Source organism: Prosopis cineraria, unplaced genomic scaffold (genome assembly GCF_029017545.1).
Source record: "Prosopis cineraria cultivar Desert tree isolate PC_DT_omini unplaced genomic scaffold, ASM2901754v1 PC9, whole genome shotgun sequence".
Classification (NCBI taxonomy): Eukaryota; Viridiplantae; Streptophyta; class Magnoliopsida; order Fabales; family Fabaceae; genus Prosopis; species Prosopis cineraria.
In genome coordinates, this window is record NW_026555340.1 from 30,223,507 (window position 1) to 30,247,178 (window position 23,672).

At 34.1% G+C, this 23,672-nt stretch overlaps 3 protein-coding genes across 5 annotated transcripts; 1 reads left to right on the forward strand and 2 right to left on the reverse strand.

Moving 5' to 3' along the window:
* Nucleotides 1–3,991: 3,991 nt before the first annotated feature.
* On the reverse strand, nt 3,992–11,880 carry LOC129320206 (coiled-coil domain-containing protein SCD2-like). 2 transcript variants are annotated; one of them, XM_054965498.1, is made up of 17 exons: nt 11,285–11,880; nt 10,788–10,960; nt 10,518–10,593; nt 10,328–10,369; nt 10,176–10,238; nt 9,904–9,953; nt 9,799–9,826; nt 9,348–9,422; nt 9,128–9,238; nt 8,982–9,042; nt 8,665–8,781; nt 8,461–8,579; nt 8,128–8,197; nt 7,214–7,255; nt 6,446–6,486; nt 5,875–6,001; nt 3,992–4,328 (listed from the first exon to the last, which is right to left on the reverse strand). In XM_054965498.1, exons 1-17 carry the CDS (start codon nt 11,660–11,662, stop codon nt 4,189–4,191), a joined length of 1,713 nt encoding a protein of 570 aa, XP_054821473.1. In that variant the 5' UTR covers nt 11,663–11,880; the 3' UTR covers nt 3,992–4,188. The 2 variants fall into 2 exon arrangements, with proteins under 2 accessions (XP_054821473.1, XP_054821475.1); XM_054965500.1 differs by having other exon boundaries at nt 10,788–10,956; nt 11,285–11,423.
* A 2,476-nt stretch (nt 11,881–14,356) lies between these two features.
* On the reverse strand, nt 14,357–16,368 carry LOC129320633 (acyl carrier protein 1, chloroplastic). Of its 2 annotated transcripts, none has more exons than XM_054966165.1 (4): nt 16,211–16,368; nt 15,313–15,411; nt 15,079–15,201; nt 14,357–14,727 (listed from the first exon to the last, which is right to left on the reverse strand). In XM_054966165.1, the coding sequence occupies exons 1-4, from the start codon at nt 16,259–16,261 to the stop codon at nt 14,596–14,598; spliced, it is 405 nt and encodes a 134-aa protein (XP_054822140.1). In that variant the 5' UTR covers nt 16,262–16,368; the 3' UTR covers nt 14,357–14,595. The 2 variants fall into 2 exon arrangements, with proteins under 2 accessions (XP_054822140.1, XP_054822143.1); XM_054966168.1 differs by having other exon boundaries at nt 14,609–14,749.
* A 3,720-nt stretch (nt 16,369–20,088) lies between these two features.
* On the forward strand, nt 20,089–22,844 carry LOC129319288 (mitochondrial phosphate carrier protein 3, mitochondrial-like). The gene is made up of 6 exons (XM_054964306.1): nt 20,089–20,459; nt 20,815–21,176; nt 21,272–21,315; nt 21,788–22,002; nt 22,105–22,229; nt 22,428–22,844. Exons 1-6 carry the CDS (start codon nt 20,160–20,162, stop codon nt 22,474–22,476), a joined length of 1,095 nt encoding a protein of 364 aa, XP_054820281.1. The 5' UTR covers nt 20,089–20,159; the 3' UTR covers nt 22,477–22,844.
* Nucleotides 22,845–23,672: the final 828 nt, after the last annotated feature.

Consider the following 23,672-nt stretch of genomic DNA (forward strand, 5'->3'; position numbering starts at 1 on the left):
TACAGCATTAGCTTTTCTTTCCTCAGAAAATGTGTCAAAACTCAAAATGGCTACTTAAAAGGATTTTTAAAATGTGAAGCTGGATGTTGTATTAAAAACACTGCGCCTGTGAGAGAGAGAAAGAGTACTTGATACTTGATAGGATCTCGGAATGGAGGGTGTAAAGAGAGATGGACAGTTATATTTGCGATTTTCCAAAAAATTTGTTTGATTGATCAACTTTTCTTGTTCTACAAGTACGAGTAAGATCTGCTTACTGACAGTGGGTTCAGTGTGAAGATTCCAAGCAAAATAGAGCGATCCTACTTCCCTGTATTTTAAAAATTGAAATACATTAGTGACTTGTCAGGTACGCTTGACAAATCTAAAGGTTACTCAATTGCTTCATTGACCTTAGGAAATTTTTATTGTTCATTTATATATAAAAGACCTTCCCAGTTTCCCTTCTTTTATTTACTTTCATTCAAAGAATCTTTAATGCCTGAGAATTGAATATGATATGTGGTCAAGGTTTTCTGTAGGACCACAACATAGTGCTTCTAAAAGAACCAAATGCGGAGGCTTTTAGTGAAAATTTAGTTCCCACCTCTTAATTAACTTTTTGCTCGTGGTGGTTAAAGACTTTTCTTTCCGTTCTTATGTTGGGATGGACTTCTTCTCTTTGACCACTTGTGAAAAGCCTTTTCTATTTCAATAATTATGGTGTGACACCTTTGCTTCTTTTCTTCTAAGAAAACCCTTTTGTCCCATGATACAAAAAAGCTTATAACTTTAGGATCTATCTAATCTTATTAAAAAGTATATTAGTATTTTCAAGGTGGCCGGCTCTTTCTGTGTGCTTTAATATTTTTCATATTTGAATTTTGTTGGGATAATTCATACAAACATTACTCTTCCTTTTATTTTCAAGGAATATACATGTAAAACTTACATATATTTTTTTATTTCCAAATTTATATTTTTTCTGAAACAAAAAAAAATAAATTATAATAATATTATTTCTATTTTAAAATATATACAAATCCATCGGCTAAGGAGGACTAAACATAATTTTCACAGTGCTTGTTGTTTTACATGCACTTAAAATTAATTCAATTTTTTTTAACAAAAGAGAATAAAATGTTATGTAACCGTAGTAAAATTCACAATACTATGGATTTCCATAAACTTTTCTTCAAAAACCATGTAAACTTTAAAAATAAAAATTCATATTAACCTAAGCTTTTTTTCCTGTAAATATGCGTGTATGTATATAATCAGTGTAAAAATTAAATATATATCTGGAAATATAACATTTGCATGAAGATTAACCGCATTATTCAATATTCAATGCTTATAAATCAAATTACAAGGCTAGGGTGAATGATAGACAAGTGCATTGACGTCAATAATTGATGGGGCGAGGACTTAAAATGTTGAACACAGCCACCAGAGAGTACGCAACAAAACTCAATTTGCTTTAGCGGACAAACTCACATCAGAACCACATGGAGATGCGAATGGAGGCACATGTTCCCCACAGTGCCTTCAAGCCCCTCCACGCCACTCACTGATCATCACTTTTACAGTTCACACCTTCCACATAATAGCTGTATTTAACTCTGTTCTTGTCACCAAATACCCCAATTTATGGATGCTTATGTTCGGGCTTTCATTCCCATGGACCCAATCTGAAGAAAACCAGACGTCATTCTCATATCATTCATTTACTATTGTAAATGGACCACCCTGTGTCTAACCGTATGAAGATAGATTTGTATATAAAAGTGTAGGTAGGGTGTGATTTTTTTCGTGGCTTGAGGATGAGAAGGAAAAGTTTGAGATGAAAGAGTGCGGATAAACCAACCAACAAACAAACAAGAAGAGGACAAATCTGAGGATATTGTATGGTGGGTTCTGTTGTTGTATGTGCTGCTCAAAGGAGTGGGAAAGCAGATGAATGGACCCTACGCTGCAAGCTTTTTCAAAAGGGCTTCAGGTTTTTCATCATTAGCTGCACTACTCTCACTGATTTCTTGGTATCCCTCTTTATTCTCTTCCATATGATATTGCCCCCTTGTACCCAAATTTCAATTCTGGAACGACGAATAGGCATCTTCTCTTTTTTTTTTTTTTTTTCCTTCTTGGCATTCTTCTTCGTCTGACAAGATGTTTTGTTTTGCTCTAGCCAATTTTTCAAAAAATCATGTAATAAAGGAAAACAAACAAAATAAAATCCATTGCCGACGTCAGTATCCTGTGCCTAGGATTTACTACTAAATACTATCCGTTGATGCAAACATAGTAGTCATTCAAGAGTTAATGTGCAAGGAAACAAATTTGCAAAAAAAAAAAAAACAGAGAGAGAAGAAGAAGAAGAAATAATTATGATAATAAAAAACGAAAGATTAGAGCATGAAATAATTTCTGAAGGTAAAGATCTTATTTACCCCATGATGACAAAAGGGACGAGCGGTTTTAAGTTTAGAGAAAGAGAGAGCATCAGGGTTGGAAAATGTGAGGGAGAGTGATAGAGAAGCGTATACTAAGCTTGCTTTTGGAAGCTTGTGAGAGGAGCAGAGGGGATGCCTTTTTGGTTTCTTTTGCAAACCATCTTTTATGCGGAGAGGGCCTCGTTCAAGATAGACGAATTAGAAAAAGGAGAGTGGAGAAAAGGTGATCCGCTTTTAGTAATAAAATAAGGAAGCATCCCTGCTTTTCATGATCAAGGGGTTGCAATGCGAGTAGCCACTAACAGTAGTGTGATGTCCATTTCAATGGGGTTGGTTGGCTTGCTAAAAGGGCTTAACTTTTAACATAAACAAAACCGCGCGTGATTCAGCACCATACCATACCATACCATTACCAACTGAGTATATATCCAGATTTTCTGCAGCGCCCACAGTCACGCTCCTTATGAATTTTGAGGCCTAAAGGCATGGGTTCTTCTATTAATTAATTGGCATTTCATCATCATTATTGTTAATTGTTATTGCTAGTGCCTGGGAGAGGGTTCCATAATATATCCACTTGTGAAGCACAGTATGAATGCTGAGACGGTTCGTGCTTTGCGATGCACGATTCTGACATCACTACAAGTATATGGCTGCCTTCTAATTAAATGTTAGATCTACCTTGTAGTGCTTAATAAAAATTACCTACTTAAATATTTTAATTGAGAAATACGAATAAATGTGCCAAATTTTTTTTTTTTTTTGTTCTCAATGAATGGGTTTTTCTTTCGACAAAAGAAAGAGAGTGTAGAGCTGGAAATGAGAAGGGATGTGTGTGTGTGTGTGTGTGTGTAATTCGGCTTTTTTTCCCTGGCGACAAACAAATCTAATTCGTCAACCTATAAGATTGGGAGCATAAAAAAGCTATAAAAGGAAGACGGGGCTAGACTGCAGGGTCACCAGTTCACTGCAGCTCACCATTCACAACTAGCGTAGGACCGTTCCATTACATGCGTGATCCATGATTCTGGAGTAGGATCCAGGTCTGAGCATCCTTAGGCCAGAGAATTACACGCTATTCAAATTCACGTTCAAAACCCTACGTAGGTTTCTTCCCTTTTCTCTCGATCAAAAGAAAAAAACGCGCGAGCCCCCCTCCTTCGAATAGCCAAAAATGTCCTTTCATGATTATATTTGTTGGTACTTTCCAGCTCAAATTAAAAATTGCAAGGAAATTTTAGTTTTTCAAAGGTTATTATTTAGGAAACGCAGCGATTGCAGTTCAGCACCATAAAGCACTTTAAGTGAAAAATTGTGATTATATTGTCCAATTTGCTGTTTCATTTCTAGGTTGGAAAAAAAAAAAAAAAATCTGTCCAGGTAGGAAGTTGATACCAAGATAACTTAGACTAACGGAACACACAAATACATTAAACCGGAAAAACAATAATGGCCGCCGGCCGCCGGCTGCCATACTTGTGATTTTTTTTTTCAATATACAACAAACTTGTGAAATTTTCATCGCACAACAAACTGATTGGACTTCTAGAAGCGCAAAATTAAACAAAAAGAATCATAATATATATTCAGTTTCAAAAATACAATCAGCAACGTCTCTCTTGTAATGTACCCGTTCTTGCTTTCTTTGTATGCGATCCAAATATAAAGGTGAGTGACAACAGTGTGCAGGAAGCAGGTGGCAAAACGCATATACATATGGAAAAAAGAATCAATCAACAAATAAAAGCTACCAAAATCACCATGAGGCTTCCGGCTCCGCAGCAGGCTTATGATTAGCAACTGTGGATCCTGGAAGCTGATCAATTTCTTTTCGAGATGCTTCCCAGAGCTGCTGTTCTATCCCCAGCTTTCTCAGCTCAAACAAGCCTCGCTCGACTGTCATAAACAATGAAGTGAACTTACAAGTTCATAAACAAATATAAGAACATCTTTAACCCATCCATTTGAGTTTAAATTGGAGCATGACAAACGTAGCCAAAATAAGTAAAATTCCACTGCCCGTAGATTTCATAAATAGTCAGCAATCCAGCAACCAATATCAGCAGTTATGTTTTTTCGTTGGACTCCGTTGCACAAGTAGGATAAATTATGGTCCCCGATATATTTTAATACAGGGAAATCTAAATAATACCCAAGCTATGCATGTGTTTCCAGATGGTACTGGCGTGATGGTCCTTTCCATTGATCGATCAGTATCAAGTGTGATAACTTGTAATAAATGCAAAAAAAATTTTGCTAACACCAGTTCAATTTCTTTAAAGGACAAAAAAAAAGGAGAATTTCAATTAAGGATCACGATAGCTATTTAATTACAAGTGGGTCTAAAAAAATCATGAAATTTTAGTTCAGTCCTGGGAAAAGAAATCAAAAGAATTTCGACAATAAAAAGACCAAAATATTTTTCACTTATTAAGAATTACTGGTTGTTAATTTTTTTTATTCTACTTATTAATTTACTAATACGAATTACAAATTACATCCATTGGCATGTCAATAATTATATAAGATTTGACATCAATTATCCAATCATAACAGCAACATTAATTATTAAATTGTTATCTTTACTTATTAATTTACAAACATCAGTTATAAATTATTAACAAGTTTTATAATTTACTAACATCATTTATATATTGCTAACAAGTCTTGTAATTTACAGCTAATGTTAATAAATTAATAAGTAAAGTTAGTAAATTAACAACTAATATCACTAATTTATTAATAAACAGATGTGAAGTGAGATTGGTAAATTAACAGATGAAGTGAGAAAATTAACCAGTGATTCTATGTGACAAATGAAAGGTATTTTAACCTTTTCACTGTTAAAATTCTTTTAACTTTTTTCCCTTTGAACTAAACTGAAATTTCAAAATTTTTTTGGACTCAACAGTAATTAGGTAACTACCATAATCCTTAACTGAAATTCTCCCAAAAAAAAAAAGGTATAGCTACCAATTTTAGTGTCTAGCACCAGGGGAAAGAAAACGATCAATACATTTTAAAGTGTACTCCAGGTTTAGGTCAAACCAGCAAAGGAAGTAGTTGCCTGATAGCATTTTCTGCAAGAATGATACAGCATGCTTTTTCACTCATTAACTACAATATGCAATGAAAAGGCAAGAATGTAAAAGGCGATGAACAGCAGACAATTCATAAGTGCATGCCTAACCTAACAACCATATCAGATTTGCTAGGCATGCCTTTTATAAACCAGTTTAAGAACCTGAGCAAAAATTTTAATTTAAACATAATCCAGCATGACTTTCTAGTACCACACTGTAATATGTGCAGGGCCTTCATTCCACAACATTTGGCCAATTCACACGATTTAAAAAAGGACAAAGTCACAGAACTACTTCCTTTTAATTCCACTCACAATTTGCTCTCTTCACAACTAGATGATAATATTGATAAGGCTTACCATCAACAGCATCATGTGAAGTTGTTGACTGACCACTGCGGGTAATCCAAAACTGAAGCCGCTCTTCAGCAATATCCTCTTCTACACCATGAACTAAGGCTCTTCTCCAAAAATAAGTTAGCCATGCCTGCAAATATTTAGAATTTATAAATTGGATGTAATAAGTTATACGCGCAAGCCATATTTCACAAACAATTCTTTGAATCTAACTCCACCATGAAATCAGGCCAAAACCAGAGCTTCCGTGGGAACCTCCATTTTAAGTATTCGTTTCACAGGATCAATTTTAATGGATAAACACACAACGAAACAATAAACTGAATTTCTTAATCGATAGATCTGTCTTGAAAAGAAGGGGGGAAAAAATAAAAAAATAAAAACTGATATCTCAAAATAAATTATTGCAAATTTTGTCATATCAATGCGTATGCCCCTGTAGGCTGTAATACTGGACATTCTCATCCTTTCTATATACTAAATATGGGAATGGGACGAGGGGAATGTGCTATAACATTGTATGGGTGCGCAAGTAACAATTCCACAGAACTTGGGCCAAGAGCAAGGAACTGACCTCTTTAAAAAGAACATCTTCTGCCTCCTCTTTGCATAATTCTGTACGAAACAGCATGACAGAAAATCATCAGACTGACTGAATCATCTGCCAGGCATGCAACTAAAAGAACAAGAAACTTTATGTAAAGATCAGAAAGGGTTAAATTACTCTCCCCTCCCTCAAAAGATGTCCAAATTACATGTCCCTCTCCTTTGTTTTTTTATACACGTACCTTTCTCAACAAACCTGAAACTGTGTAACAGTAACACTTGCCTCACCCACATCAACCCCATAAGCAACAATTATATTTATTTTTGACAAAAATGGCCTCATCTATTACCAATATCAAATAAGAAGTATTAAATATATATTTGACTAATATAGAAGTTACTTTTCTAAATTTAACCAACTGTAAAATCATTTGACAATGAAATTAAATTAATTAAATAATTATTAAAAACAAAAACCATCTCACAAAATAATATTCTAAGGTGAACCAATTTAAAGATTATAATTAATAGTGCTTAATTTCAATAATGACATTGTGTTAAATATATATTCATAATCACTATTCACTAGCATTCTTATAAATAGAGAAGAGAGTTGTGTAATTTGCCCAAAGGAAGGGATAGTAATTTCCTCTGCAATAGAATATCTAATTGACATATGACGTATGAACCATAGATGATAAAAGCACAGATGTCTAATATATTCTCTTTAACTTTTAGAAAAGTAAAAGCCCGTCAAATTAAACACTAAGGTGAGGACTGACAACTTATTTCTTACCAAATGCTTCCACAAATTTGGGGTCACCAGGTGATTTGGAATCTGGAAAGAAAAATAAGAAATATACACATTATCCAACCATATTATGATCAGGTAAATATACACGTTATTCAACCACATTTTTTCTGTCCCTTTTTATCAACATTTCTTTCTTTCATACCCTCAGTATGTCATGATATACTTGATGAATTAGTTGTTGATACAACAACAACAACAATGAGATCTCTCAATTAATAATATTTTTAAAAAGCTTGGCTGATAATAAAGTATAATAGCATCGTGCAATTTATGTAGCCGACCCCACCAAGCTTTTAGAATTAGTTGTTGATAGTGACTGTATAATGTCATACAATCAATACAGCCAACCTCATTTAGCAACACAAGGGTTCTTGTTGTAGTCGCTGTTGTACCGTGTCACCATATTCATCTCTAATATCCACGTTTTTCTTTAGAAAAATAACTGATTTAAGCATAGTTGGTAGGTCTAAACAACTTAAGGAGGTTCTATACACATTTTATTTTATTGATAGGGTTTGGACTGGTTGTGTGTCATTCCAACACGCATAGCCTAACGTCTCCACAAGTCCTAGTAGAATCTTTACGTCTTAGATTATTACAGTCTTGACCGTGTTGACGTGTTCATCTTTCAATCCCAGAAGATTTAGAATCATTAAAGGATCATGGTTACCAGCTTACAATCAAGATCTAAACATTAGTAGTTAATAAAACTACAGTAAAGCCTAAACTCAGAGAAAATGCAGAACAAAGAATGAACAGAAAATGGAAAAAAGAACAGTAGAATATGGCACAGGATTGCCTGAGATAATGAATAACTGAATAGATCTCGGAAACCAAATTAAATTAAATATTAAAAAAATTGACAATTAAATAAGAGGATGAATAAATTAAGATACCTAAAATGGAATGCCGAACCAAATTTGGGCGTCTGTGCTGGGCTAATGCAAGCACAACAGCATCCTCAACCTAAAGTAAAGATTTTTATCAAAATGAATTCAATGAAAAGGAAAAGGAAGACTAGTACGCCCCAAAAAAATCTGAAAGACAGAAAGGAAATCAAATTTCAACCAAACAGAACACGATAGAAATTTATGGTTACTTAGAATCCATGTTTTGAGAAAGTAATTGGCTTAAAAATATGCATAGTATCTAAGATATCCAAATGATAGTTTTAAATATTAAAAAAAAAAACGAACTAAGCATTGACTTCAATGATGTTATCAGAGAACCTTTAGAGAAGCAAGTTCTCTTAAACCCATTTCGACTGAAAGCATGCTCTCAATATTTCCTTCCCCTGTGAGATCACTCAAGTCACGAACAACTTTGCTCCTATCTGGATCATCAGCACCTGGATGATGCAATTTAATTAGACTTCAATTTAGCTAATATAGGAGAGAAAACAAGTCGAATTAAAATTTTAAGAGTCTACTCACTTTTGTTCCAAGATTCCTCCTTAGCCTTTTGTCCGGCAGAAATGACAACTTCAAAAGGAAGAGGAGCAACAGAAGACCAATGTTCATGCTTGGACTGTGCTACATCAGCACAAATTCCTACAAAGTGAGGAAGAAACATCCCTTAGAATCACTAGTACTTTAATACCAACAGGCACAAGGAATTTTTCAAAACATTGATCATCAAGATTTTGTAAATAAACAATCTCAGATAAAAGGATTGAACCCTTGATTTAAGTTTTTTTTTTTTTTGGTTGTAAAGCAGACAAGAGAATGCAATAACATAAGAATTTCATTACCATATTTTACAGCAAGACCCCAATAGCGAGCAAGCCAACACCTCTTCAACACAACTTCCTCCTAAAAAAAGACAGGAAATGTAGGAAGACAGATAAACAAAAGTGAATAAGTCACTAATACTCCTTTCATAGAGAAAAATACAAACCATTTCTTCCTGGGTCAAAATCATTCTCTGAGTCATCGTACGAAGAGCCTTTGCTTCAGATTCTGCTTCTCGCTGTTGCTCGACAGCTGTTGCAGCATCATCTTTTAGATTCTGATAAAGACAATAAAGAGATTACAGTCTTCTAGACCAGAAAACACTTGACTACAGCAAGTATATTACAATTTTAACAAGAAACAGTGCACAGCCAGTAAAAAAATACCTTAATTTCCACACGAAGGGCAGCAATTTCACCATCTTTTCCATCCCTTGTTTGCTGTGCAGCCTTGAGAGCAGCCTGGGGCAAAAATATTGGTTACTCAAGTAAATTGTTTGAAAGAAGCTCACTGAGCCACTGATGAATCTTCTCGTTTTTGACTCTTTTTGGGAGGGTCTAAATTGCATGCATCGATGACCTTCTTATTCAAATTCCACAATATGAACAAAAAACTCAAATTGGAAATAGCACTTGCTATAAAATTAACATTACAAAACTATCTGCATAACTGAATATGACTCTGGCCCCTTCACATAAATTGCATAAAAGTGCTACCAGATAATGCAAGATCAGAACAAAGGAGAGCTCACAAAGTGGCTTATGAAGCAGCTTTGATCAAAGCAAATAATAATAATAATCATTTCTTGCATATTTAAATTTTATTCATTAAGAATACCTCTCTTTGTCGCAGAGCAGCTTCCTTCCTGCATATTCACCTCACAGAAATTAAAATCTCAAGTGGAGCCAACAAAGAATAAAGAGATTTGAAAAAAAAATTTACCTGCTCAGCAACTTGGCTTCCAGAGATACACCTTCTCCAAGAGAGGCAACCTACCAAGATTAAAATCAAATAGGACAAAGACAATAGAACACTTAAGAATCAGCATGCGGAAAAACAATATGTATTAAGCATACTTTTAACTAGTTCAAACTTCATTCCTTGTCTAGATGCACAGTGTTCCTTGTGAAGTAGAGTAAATATTCAAAATCGGATATTGATAGTATAGCATTAAGCTACTTTTCAATATTTAGTTAGCATCTAGAATAAGTCACCTGTTTTTCAAGTTCCCTAGCTCTTGCCTCTGCTTCTTCACGCCTTTCTTCTGCACGTCTTAGCTGTAAATATAGTAAGGCACATACTTCAACACCTCGTGACACGAATATAAACTAGAAAGCCAAGTATTTTCTGGAATGAAGGAGCAAACCTTGTCCAACATAACCTCATTTTCTTCTTGTAGCATATCAAGCTGTAGTATCAATGAAACAGCTTCAGCATCAATCGTTTAAAGATTGTAATAAACAATCTACCAAAAATACAGTTCAAGAGCCATATTTGCCTATATAAGAATCATCAAAGTTAACCATGGAGACTAAGTTATTGCATGTATACTGTACTTCATCACGGAGTGCAGAAGCTTCACGCGTATCTCCGATGCCTTTTGGGTTAAGTTGCCCAATATCCGATGATAACCTAAAATCATTGTCCAAGGATAAAAAGTTCATAGAGGCACACGTCATCCACAGAATAACAAACATGCACGAGAATCACATGATTTGTCCTTCATATTTATGATGCTTTTGTTGAATAGTTTTAACTCATTCCCAACAAGCATTCAAATCTCAAAAAATTATATAACTCATTATAAACAGCGGACATATCTCTACCTTTTGTGATCTCTATTTCGATTGGACGGAGGATCGATAGGAGGTATGGCCATTGGCGTTCTAATTGTGGATTTGCTGGGAGGTACCAACGTTGTCGTGCGAGCAGACACTGCTGGTCTGCCAGCTGAAGTTGAACGAACTGACTGAGCATGCTCTACAAAGTTCCGACCTAACTAATAAAAAGATAAAACTCTTATTAGCTAATTAGGAGCACCATGACACCTAGTGAAGAAAGCCACACACTGCCAATTTTCAATATGTATAATTCGGGGGGGGGGGGGAGAAGAAAGAATATATTCAGGTCATGCATCAGTAAGCCAAATAGTCAAAATAAAAATTTCCCCGCCCAGTTTCGCTTTCCAGAGTCCAACAAACAAATTTAAAGAAATCGCCCTCGTCCAATTTCGTTATCCATAATGCAAAGACCGAATTCAGCAAAATAAAATCATCAACGCATCGGAAACGACGCCTCGAGAAACATTTGTTGCCAGAATTACCGCAGGGGAGGGAGATCTGTTAGGTCTTGCGAGCGAAATCGGAGGGATAGCAGGGATAACACCATTCTTGTTATTATTTAAGTTGCTAGAGTAAGAAGTAACGGCTGGAGGCGTCGGAGCACTGTACCGAAACCCGAGATCATCATCTTCTTCGTCCTCATCGGCCGTCTGAGACGCCATGACCTGAGCCAGACGCTGTGCAGCTGCTTTGGCGGCTACGTTCTGCGTCCGCTTGATGGTCGAGAGGCCGGTGGAAGATGGACCAAGACGTGACTGAGGATGAGCCGGCGACATAGCCGGAGATGATGAGCCGGTGCTACTGGAACCACCGCTCCACTGCCTCGTGTACACCGGACTTGCAGTTCTCTTCCGATCCATCACTTTATGCTATGTATATACAAGTGAAAACGCCCTTTACTCTGCGTAACAGCGTGGAGAAAGACCGAGATTTCCTCGACGCTATATTTTCTCGAGAAAATCGAAGAAAAATAGGACCAACTGCGGGAGGAGGGAGAAACGGGGAGCTCTTTCGAGTCGCGGGGTGGTCAGCGGGGAAGACCTCGTCAAAACGACACCGCTTGCGGAATCCTGGAGTATATGTTAAACTGACAACTGTCCTGACTTGTTTTTCTACCTCAAATGGACAACTATAATTTGGCGGCGGGAAAAAACGGCGTCGTGGTTGCCGAGCTTCGCTTTTGGTGACGTGGAGCACCAAAGCAGAATCGAGATCAAATTCCTTGACTCGACAATGCAATTAATGCTTTTGCAATAAAATGCCGCAATTTAGTCCAACTCCGTCACTCATTCCCAGTGATGTCTTCTTCTTCTTTCTTCTTTCGTTGCCTGAGCATCATTCCTATTTCCTACTATCATGCTGAAATGGTGAAAGTTTAAAGTTTTAATTCAGCTAGTTAATGATCGATGAGTGGAATGGAAGTTACATTAATTACTTGCGTGTCGGGCAAAAGTCACATGGGATGTACTCACTTATCAAGAAAATGATGGAGATTCGGATACCAAAAGAAACACCATCAAATTAAAATGACATTTTACCTTTTAATTTACCTTTATCTTATATGAAAATTTTAACAATCTAATCAATAAACATCTCTGTAACAATTTTTGTCAGAAAAAACTGTTTTAGGACTCTGATTTAAGAGTGCTCATGTACGTTCTCATCTCCATGTCACTACAAGTTTATTCCAATACCTTAAAAAATGTCACCACAAGAAAAGTTCAAGACGGCACAAGGCTAGGATCACTTTTAGGATATCCCGCCTAAATATAATATACTCTCTTTATTTAAAAATATAAAATATTTTTAATTAAATTTTATCTTTTAATAAAATAATTATTTATTTTTTAATTAACTTTATTTTTTCATATTTTCTTAATAAACACTCCACAATAAATATAAATTCATTATTAATATGGATATTTTTAAAAAAGATAATAATTATACTTTAAAAGATTAAAAATATCTTATAATTTTTAACATCTACTCCTTAAAAAATGCTTTTTAACGGATGGAGTACATATTGATATTATTTTATATTAACATGAAATAGTTTATTAATCTTGTGTATATATTCTTCATTGATAATATACATATATATTTCATTTATATGTAGTAGTTTTAAATATCTCAGTTAAAAAGAAAGAGCCAATAATTTGATGTCGTGTCTAACTAATTTATTTAAGTTATGTAACTCAATAATTTTGTTGTTATTGCACTTGTAGCTTAAAAGTTATTTGTGATTGTTGTGTACTTAATTTTAATCTATAATTGTGTTTTTCATATAAAATTATAGTTTGTTAACTCGATGATTAAATTTATATATTTGTGTTATTTTAATTTTGGACTTAAAAAGTTGTGTAATGTGATAAACATTTTTATTCATATCTCTCTTTTACATTTTGCCCACTTTACCGAAACATTCCAATTTCAAACAAAATAAGATGGATAAAAACGCGAAACAAAAATTTAATTCTATTCATTTTTTGAAATGGAACATGGGACAAGGTTATTTTGGTTCTGTGGTGTGAATGCCCTATAGTTTAGTTAAATAAAATTAATTTAAAAGAATTTTAAAAATTGTATTTATTTTTAAGATTTAAAGTTATCAATTTTTTTAAAAGGGACATTATGTAATTTTTCTTATTATTATAATCTTCTCAAAATGTCTCAATAATTTCACTATTGAGGACAATTACAAATACATTTTATATCAAGTAATATTTAAACAATTGTCCCCTAAAATTTCACCTAGCTTCAGATGCTTAGAGCCTATATGTTTTAAAAAAATTATTTTTTAAAAATAAAAAAATTAAAAATTTGTTTGGATAAATGTTTTTCATTTAATTATTTTTAAAATTGCTTTCTTTTTATCTTTAAAAAAATAAAAACATATTATTTTATTTTTTATTATTTTTAAAATACACTACATTTGATTATTAAAAATTATAATTATTTTAACTAATTTTTATTATTAATCACTATCATTAATTGCTTGTAACCTCACTATCAATCCATTTTTTAATGGATTTAACCAAACATATTCTCATTTTATTTTGCTTTGAAAATTAATCTTAGAAAATGTATTATAAAGCAATTTTTACAAAGAATAAACAGGAATAGAAACCAAACACATCCTTATACCTCCAAAACCCTAAGGCGCTGCACGCCCATATTACCGCATTTCAAACGGCATGCCCTAGTTCCTTGTTTGTTCACTCAAGTGTTGAGAACGTAAACCACCACTTTCTTTTCCCAATATGAAAAACTAAACCTCCAAATTCAAATTTTAAGAACTATAAATATAAATTGTTATCATTATCATTAAAAATAAATTAATCTAGATATTACGACTCATTCTGTGTAAGAAACGATACGAAGACTAGCCCACAATTACTTATAAATTAAACGATCACAAAATGAAGACTACCCTTTTATGAGAAAGTCGGCAAAATCACAGTTCAAATTGCAACCTCTAGCCAGGAGTAACAAAAAACAGTAAAGTGAAGCTCAAGATAAAGAAACTCGATGCCTATCTTGAGGGGAAGAGAACATTCGAGGAAAGCTTGTACTCATATCTTGAAGCAAAAGGCGAGTTAAACCAATTGATGGGTCATAAAAATAATAGCTGCACTAGTAACAATTATGCTAAAGTGCCTCCTAGTGAAGGGGAACAAAAAGGGGAAAGAATAGGCGAATTCAATCAACACGATCACACTTTACGCTCACTCGATCACTTCATTACTACACTTTGAGTCGAGGTTTAGGCCATGCATAGGGTGGGTTTGAATGACTAAGCAGCAGCTTTCTTCTGGACAAGTTTCTCAATTAAATCAGCAGCTTCCTGCACTGTTGTGATGTTCTCAGAGCTCTCTTCCTCCACGCTGATGTCAAACTCTTCCTCCAAACCCATCACTATTTCCACCTGCCATAACCACCAACCCAATCTATTTTACCAAAATTAAACCTCCCAACTTGATCAACTAAACAATATCTCATGCTTAATTGCTCACTGCTAACATATATATCAGGCAAGATGCTTTTTTGGTCTTTAAAGGCTGTATTACTATCAATCTATATATCCAGTAAAAATATGATATATATATATATATATATTCGTATCCAACCCAGTACAGTTCAATATGACACGATTAGATCAATTAAAAGGCTTTTATATGCATCTCACATATTTATTGGTGAATCTAACCATAAAAATAAAATTTTATATAATTAGGATTTTCGCACCAAGAATGCTTATTAACGATTTGAAACCTACAGTGTCAAGGGAATCAGCACCGAGGGCAGAGAACTTGGTTTCTGGAGTGAGCTCAGATTCGGGAGGCAGAGCAAGTTGTTTCCTCACAATCTCGCAGACTTTCTGCACTGTCTCGGGTTTTGCCTGTATCGTTTTACAAAATGTCATGAGTTCCTTTTCATTTCCTAATATTGACTTGGAAAGGACACACAAACGTGTGAATAGTATATATCTAAATCAGGAAACCAAACTCACAGCGCAAGATATGCGGAAACGGGAAGTTCTCAAGGAAGGGAAGCTAGTATTTGTCCATCTCACTGACAGAGCCCTCAAACTTGAACTTCTCCAAGAAGCCTGCGTGATTGAAGCATCCAAATAAAGTTTTCTACTTAATCAGCTCTATTTCATGGTCAATACCCTTCTTCTTATCAGCCTATGCGCAAAAGAGAATCAACGAATCACACGCTCTAGTGCCCTAATCAAGCTTTCTACTTAGTAGTTCTAATTCATGGCCAATACCCTTTTCTTGATTTGAGCAAAAGGTTCTGTTGTCTGGGTCTATCAGGAAAGAACATCTGCGAACCACAATATGTACATAGAAAATCTTACCAGTGGCAGGGTGCTGCTACAAATGCAGAACAACTAAAAGATAGAGAACTAACCCAGAGGAATTCGGGTAATAGAATTAGGAAAACACCTCTCAGTAACAACATTGATTATAATTGTTTTGTAAGTAAAATATATAATGTACCAGATTAAAAAGTGCGTCCTAGCGGCAAGTCTAAAGATATATACGTGATTCTGACATTAAAAAAACGAATGGGAATTTAGTGGTTCCCAAGCTCTGTTTGGGGAAATTTCGCGAACACCTTGGGAAGATGAAGTTTTATGCGGTTCCATGCAATTGTAACAGCAAACAGATTCATACAAGCGTAAAATCTCCAAATTATGGTCAGTTCAAAGTCACACTACTGCAATATAACGGAACGCGTTCTACCAAAAAGGTCAAACATTTCAGAAGTGGGAAAACAAAACCCAGCAATGACACATTTAAGAATGACTATACAAGGCGCAAGAGTGGGGCACAAAAATGGTCCAATAAAAAGGGATGAGTTGAGAGTTAAGAATGGAAAACAGAGAAGGGATAATGAACCTGGCTAGTGCTGCTGAAAAGCTTGAGAGAAGTGGCTGAAACAGAGGCCATTGAAGGGAGCACAGAGAAAACGCCAGAAGTGAAATAAGGAGAAAGGAAGTGTTAAGTGTAAGAGATGGATATGGATAGGGTTTATGAACCGGAAAGTGTGAAATACAGAAGCAGCGAGGGTTGTAAAAGGGAGGCATGTCCCACCAAGACCCCAAAGTCGATCGGGCATTGGAAAGATGAGATCACGAGTGGTGCACGTTGCTCTACGGAATGTCGATGCCTATCTAAAACTTACGTGGAAGCTTTTCAGTGGGTCCTCCTTCAATTTAAGTTGACCCTATTGGACTCGATTGACCATGCAAAGACACAGATGAGTATATTTAGTGGGTGCAAGAATGATAGAAAAAGATGGCCGTAAATGAACAGATTAAGGTCCCGTTTAATTATATAAATTTTAGCTCATTAAATGATAATCATATCTCCATTTCGATCTCACCAATATTTGATTATTTGTAAGAGATATGAAATAATTTTTTTAAAAAATATGAAGTATTATATTTTTAGGAATGTGGAAGTCTTAAAAAAGTGAGAGGAATCATGTCAACAAAGATATTTTTATTAACTTTTTATATCTCACACCCCCTTTTTAGGTTTAATTTTATTTATTATTTTCTCCTTATAATATTTTTAATCTCATGGAAAGTATTTTTTAAAGAAGTTTTTGAAGTCATTCAAATTTTAAATTTAATATCCTGTGTATCATATTTATATATCTTTCTTAATTTTACTTTTACAAGGTAAAGTTTAAATTTAAAATAATTTTATTGAAGCACTTTGATATATGTATGCATGTAAGTGTATATAAACATTTGAAAAACTTTTGAAAGAAAAAAAAAGGTAAATGTATTGAGATAAGAAAAATGTGGTTGTTGCCTCATATTAATAAAGGCATTATGGTCTTTATATTGTTATTTATATTTAAACAAATAATGTAAATAAACTCCATTCTCATCTACTTAAGTATTCCACTGAAAAATCTATAATCATGATCATTTTATTTCTTTATAATACCTTCTTTTTCATAAATCAAATGTGAGTATGAAAAACAAACGTGACCTAACTCGTGAAAATTCATACTCATAGTTTACAATTTATTTAATTAAATGTAGGGGAGGAGTGGGAAGAGAATTTAATAGAAAAAACATCAGAGGAGGAACGGGGTGTGTTTATAAAAGGAAAAAATTCCTCTCTGCTTTGTTTTAACCCACTGTGAACATCGGAGTTACTTCCAACCAAATAAAAGAATGGAAGGTTTGTTAAAATTTTCTCTCCCATCAAACAAAATCCTGGAGGCTCTTGATTGTAAATTAAGTATAACTACTTATGAACCTAAGAAACATTAGTCATGATTAATTATAAATATATGATTTTTATGAGTTCATTTTTCAAAATTTATAAGTGACAACATATAAGTTCACTATACTGTTTATCTTCTCATAATTAACTTTCTATGAGTTTATAAGGGACTTTTTCTTAGGCCCCGTTTGGTAGTTTGGAATCATGGAGAAAGAAATGAAATTGGACATGGAATCTGTTAACATGTGTGTTTGGTATGCAATAATTATGATTTTTGGAATCAGGATTCAAGAAATTTGATGGAATCCAATTCCATCATATGCATCATGGAATCCAATTCCATGGATTCTTTTCTCCAATTTGCCCCTTCTCTCTCCTCCAATATAATTTTTTTTAATTTTAAAAAGGACACTTTAGTCTTTTCTTATTTTAAATACTTATATTTATTAAAATTATATCAGGATTCCATCATTATACCAAACACACTTTTAAATTCAATTCTATTCCAATTCAATTCCGATTCCGATTCCATTAAAAACTCTTCCATCATACCAAACATGGCCTTAGTCTACCGTCAACTTTATTTAGGTTCATGAGTAACTTTTATTGACTATCTTATACTTACAGGTCTTTTAATTATAAATAAAAATTATCGTCATTTTATAATATTTCAATAATTTAAAGTTCTCAATTGTCATCCCTGAATTCATAAGGCTCATAATTGCCACTTTATTTACTTGCTATCTTGAATGGTAAGTATAACCCATGTATTTCTTATTTTCTTATCGACCAAGATAAGTTTTGACCAAAAAATTAACCAAACATAATTCAAACATAACTTACAATAATCTAAAAATTCAGGAAACCTAAGAGTCTATAACTTTTCTTCAATACATATGACTTTCTTTTTTGTTAACAAGAGATTATAACTTACCAGCACTACTCATGATTTCAGCCATGATTTCTCTGAGTGCTAAACTTAGGCCACAGGAGAGCTTGAAAGTGAACCGGATCCATTAAAATGGACCGGCCCACTAATCATAGACCAGTACTTTTCAAAGCTCATGTTATGTTTAACGAACTAGCTCCATTATTTCTACCCACAAAAAAAAAAAAAAAAAGCTCTATTATTCAGGCGCGTTGTTGGTCGTAGTAAGACGCAGCACAGCTTCCTTGGTCCAAAAGCAGGGCCAGATATCAAACTGCCACAGTTCTTAAATAATACTCTCCCTCTCAATTAATAAGAAATTTTAAAAAATCATATATATTAATAAAATTTATTAAATATACTTTATAATTTTATTTTTAAAAAATAAAAATATAATCTTATAAAAATACCTGTCATTTAATACTTTTTTTTGTGAAAAAAATTAAAGAGAGAATACAATAAAATATACTATTAAAAACATTTTTTAATAAAAATTTATTTTTATTAAAATATTTTATACTTTAGGATAACAAATCTTTCTAAATGGAATAAAATAAAAATTTGGGTCATTGAATGTAGTGCCTATTTGGATAAGCTATGTTAATCAATTCTACCCTCTCGAGCCATGCTTTTGGGGAAAAACGGCTAAACACCCTTCTTCTTTTATTTTTTTTAAAAAATCGATTGTGCATTAAAAACTTCGTGTTGGTTGAAGTTGTGAGGAAATGCTTATCAATTTCAATTATTACTGTTACTTGCATCGATTGGATGCCTGAACTTTCACCTGCCACGTCAACCTTTCTCATGTGCCATATATACTCTCTTTCTCTCTGCCCGTGCATTGCGTCTTGTCCATCCATCTCCTCCCCTTGCCAAACATATAATGTTCTATTAATGATTAAGTTTTTACATAAATTAAATTATTAATATCATAGTATAATATAATTTAAAATTCTAATTAATTAGTATACAACTATATTTTAAATAATTATATAAATAATAAAGGGATCATTATTATACATATTTTACTTGTTAAATAGAGTTCAACAAATTTAATAATATTATTTACAATTTTATCAATATTTATATTTTAAAAAATAATGTCATTTATGGTAATTTGTACATTTAAAACTGATTATAATTAAAATTATCCAAACATATTCAATTTTATTAAAATTAATTTTAGATAAATAATATTCAAACATAATCATGTTATAATATAATCAATTATAATTAAAATTAATTATATTAATTAATTTTTTTATAATTAGTCATATACAGCTCAAATCTTAACTGACGCTTAGTAATTTAATTTGCAGAATTGCACTTAAGCAAAAAAGACAAATGAAAAAAAAAGGGAGCGAGTTTGAATAGTCTAGAGTCAACGCCGCCAATTAACATGAAAATTGGAGGACCGTTCCCAAAGGGAAGGTCTTGTCGAAGCGCGCGCAAATTCTCTTCCTCGCATGCCCATAACACGTTTCCTTTCCCAACCGCAAATCCTCCAATTTTCACGCTTTACCTTCTGAAACTCAATTAAACTCTCCTCCTCCTTCCCACATTTTCCCCCCTTCTTCAAAAATTCCTGTAAAAGAGAATAATTATAAAGAATAATAATAACAGCCCTTTCTTCTAAAGCTCTTTGATATCTAGCTACCTTCATCCTTATCACCAATGGCTCCTCTAGCCTATGAATCACGTCGTTCTCTAGTCCCCGAGTTTCTATACTCATCAAAAGCATTCTCCCCTTTTGATACATTGACAAGGATGAATCTTGGATCGCCGCGAGCAACGTCGTCCTTTGTTCATAAGGCAGCACCGTCGAGAAGCAGTTTCTTGATCCCAGCACCGTCCGAGAAGATAGCGATGTTTTCTCCGGCTTACTACGGTGCGTGTACAGTCGGTGGGATCCTCAGCTGTGGCCTTACTCATATGACCGTCACTCCTCTTGATCTCGTCAAGTGTAACATGCAGGTCCTTTCTTGTTTGGACACAACTTAAAAAGTTTTAAAACATTTGCTGTCAAATTAATTACAACATATCATGATTAGATATTACTTCATCTATAATTCAACTTTGGTTTTGTTCTCCGCATTTTGATAAATAGTTATTGAATTTCGTGAATTCTATATTGATGATAATGGCTCTCATGGCGAGGAACATCTCACTCCTCGATTCCTTTCACCAATCCAGGATTAGCGTTACACTTTTTCATTTTTTCTCCTGAGCATGAACTGTTAATTTTTTCCCAAAAAAAAATCAATGTGCACGTCTCCTGTATACTATAAAGTATTTTCTTTAATTGTTGTGCCATCTCTGCTATTTTTAGATTGACTCAACTAAATATAAGAGCATCTCATCGGGATTTGGAGTTTTAATGAGGGAGCAGGGAATGAAAGGCTTTTTTCGAGGGTGGGTGCCTACTCTGCTTGGATATAGTGCTCAAGGGGCGTGCAAATTTGGATTTTATGAGTTCTTCAAGAAGTATTACTCAGACATTGCAAGGCCAGAATATGCAGCGAAGTACAAAACGTTAATATATTTGGCTGGTTCTGCTTCAGCGGAGCTGATTGCAGATGTTGCTCTTTGCCCCATGGAAGCTGTCAAAGTTCGTGTTCAAACTCAGCCTGGCTTTGCTCGAGGTTTGTCAGATGGGTTCCCCAAGTTTGTCAAGGCAGAGGGAGCTCTTGGGTATGCAAGCTTTTTTTTTTTTACTTTTAATAATCAATTTTAGGTATAATTATTAGCAGTGTGTGTTTCTAATTATTTCCAATTTTAATGTGCAGGTTGTACAAAGGACTTGTCCCTCTCTGGGGTCGTCAGATTCCATGTAAGCCAAAAAAATTGAATTTGGGTCTTTTTAGGCATGAGGAAAATCTATAATCCATATAACATCCCTAGAAAATGACAAAGCGTAGCTTCTATTGGTGTTATGCTATCCATTAAAGCTTTTCAGTTAGAGAGATCCTTGATTATTGACATACAAAAAATACCAATAACCAATTTACTAAGAACTAGATATTTCTTATCCCATTTCTTAGTTTTGACAGCTTAGTAGTACAAAATATGGCAAACAAGAGTGTTATGTTGACCCTTCAATTTCAAAAGGCTTTAGGACGAAGATAAATAACCATTGAAGCAACTTTTTTTCACCCCATTGAGTTTGCAATTTTAGATCTACACACGCAATTGTTTAGTTATAACCACGTTTTCATGTTATTGTAAAACCTGATTTCAGCCAAGATTGTTTGTCAACCTCTTTTCCTGCTCATTCGCCCTTACCTATTTTTCATTGCTTTCAGACACAATGATGAAATTTGCATCTTTTGAGACCGTTGTGGAGATGTTTTACAAATACGTCATTCCTACACCCAAAGAGCAGTGCAACAAAAATGTTCAGCTGGGAGTAAGTTTTGCAGCAGGATATGTGGCTGGCGTGTTCTGTGCTATTGTCTCTCACCCCGCTGATAACCTTGTTTCATTCCTCAACAATGCCAAGGGAGCCACTGCTGGCGATGTGAGTGGAACTATGTATTTAGGAACAAACTAATGTAACACTAACATCCATCTTCAATCTGGATGATGCTCACCGAGGTCTTTAAGTTGTTGGATTTTGCAGGCTGTCAGGAAGTTGGGGCTGTGGGGGCTTTTCACTCGTGGCCTTCCACTTCGTATTGTTATGATTGGAACCCTCACTGGAGCTCAGTGGGGAATCTACGATGCTTTCAAAGTATTTGTCGGACTGTAAGTAGCTTCTTTGCTTTTAGGAAAGTGCTTTTACAACTTGGACATCTAAAACAATATGGTTTATTCACATGTGTGAAACGTAACGTGAAACATACTGTAATTCTTCAACTTAATACTGTGATCTATAACTTCATATTACAATCTGTACTTTTTAGCACACTGCAGTTACTATGAATCTGTTGTTTGTTCTTTCAGGCCTACGACTGGAGGAGGTGCTCCTACAGCACATATTGCAAAGGCTTAGAAATTGAAGTAGATAATTTTAACACCCAAGCAATTTTTTTTGGAGATGCCAATAATGTTAGGATGCTAGTAACTGTTTTATTGTTGCCGGTGCACACCAAATATATACATACATACACACATATATGTATATATATAGTGTGAGAGCCATACTTCTTGTTTTGAGGTGGCGGTTTAGGTATTTTGTTTTTTTAAACTTCCCTGTGAATTGTTGTTTGATTATGTTGTCTCGGCAGTCGGATGATACATCCTACATGTTGTATTTACTATTACAATCTGTTGAACCTTCAGGTTCAAGGCATTCCTTTCTCTGGTCAATGTTCGGAAACGAGTAGCTGCATTATTCCTCTGAAAAAAAGTATTACAGAATTACCGGTGGATAGCCTTTTTTAATTTTTGTGCCGGATTAATGGAATAAAAATGTTGAGGGAAATTGAATTTTTTATCTTCTCTCAAGTTTTGAACAATCAATAAATTGACTCCTCAGGCCTTGGGACAACATTTACTGGGCTGGGTTCTACCGGCCCAATTTTTTGTTTCACGAGTCTCACGTTTCAGTTTGGTCCTTTCCTACGTTAATCCTAATCCTTAAAAAAAAAAAAAACAGAAAATGTGATATTGTATGTTCATGTTATATTTTTGCGGCCCTCAAACAAGATTATTTTTAATAGAAGGATATATGTGAATAACAAAAAATTTAATTATTAACTGGAAATCAATAACATCTTAAGTAGTTATTAATTAATGATCACGATAATAATGTGTGTTTATTGAAAGAGTAATAACATTAAATAATTTCTTATTTCGCGGTTAAAGAAAATTTTGAAAACCCCGTCTTCCATTCATTTCATAGGAAAAAGTTACTATTGAAGAGTATAAGGTTTCCAGGAAAACGATAACTGAACAGAAAAACTACTAGTCACTTCACTGTCCAGCTTACAAATTAAATAATTTCATTTTGGTGTGGGAATTAAATAATTCCAAATTATCGATTTTGTGGGAATTCAATCTGGCCCGCAGATTTTATTTTATATTTGGCAGAATATCAATGAGAAGAACCTGATATAAGTTTATGAAATATATATGTTGACTTGTGCTCGCCCAGTAACCTCTAGTTGCTTTGACTTGTGCAATGCACATGAGTGGGAAAAAGGTAACTCCAGTTTGAAGTCTAGTGGTACCGTGTCGTGCCTCTGT

Excerpts from the sequence above, each read along its gene's own strand:
- LOC129320206 (XM_054965498.1), bottom strand. The coding sequence starts at position 11,662 with ATGGATCGGAAGAGAACTGCAAGTCCGGTGTACACGAGGCAGTGGAGC. Across the intron at positions 10,594-10,787 it reads CGAAATAGAGATCACAAAAG|GTTATCATCGGATATTGGGC; the intron begins GTAGAGATATGT and ends CAATGATTTTAG. Across the intron at positions 9,239-9,347 it reads CCCTTCGTGTGGAAATTAAG|AATCTAAAAGATGATGCTGC; the intron begins GTATTTTTTTAC and ends TGTCTTTATCAG.
- LOC129320633 (XM_054966165.1), bottom strand. The coding sequence starts at position 16,261 with ATGGCCTCTGTTTCAGCCACTTCTCTCAAGCTTTTCAGCAGCACTAGC. Across the intron at positions 15,412-16,210 it reads TTTTCAGCAGCACTAGCCAG|GCTTCTTGGAGAAGTTCAAG; the intron begins GTTCATTATCCC and ends TCAATCACGCAG. Across the intron at positions 14,728-15,078 it reads GTGCTGATTCCCTTGACACT|GTGGAAATAGTGATGGGTTT; the intron begins GTAGGTTTCAAA and ends TGGTTATGGCAG.
- LOC129319288 (XM_054964306.1), top strand. The coding sequence starts at position 20,160 with ATGGCTCCTCTAGCCTATGAATCACGTCGTTCTCTAGTCCCCGAGTTT. Across the intron at positions 21,177-21,271 it reads AAGGCAGAGGGAGCTCTTGG|GTTGTACAAAGGACTTGTCC; the intron begins GTATGCAAGCTT and ends TTTAATGTGCAG. Across the intron at positions 21,316-21,787 it reads CTGGGGTCGTCAGATTCCAT|ACACAATGATGAAATTTGCA; the intron begins GTAAGCCAAAAA and ends CATTGCTTTCAG.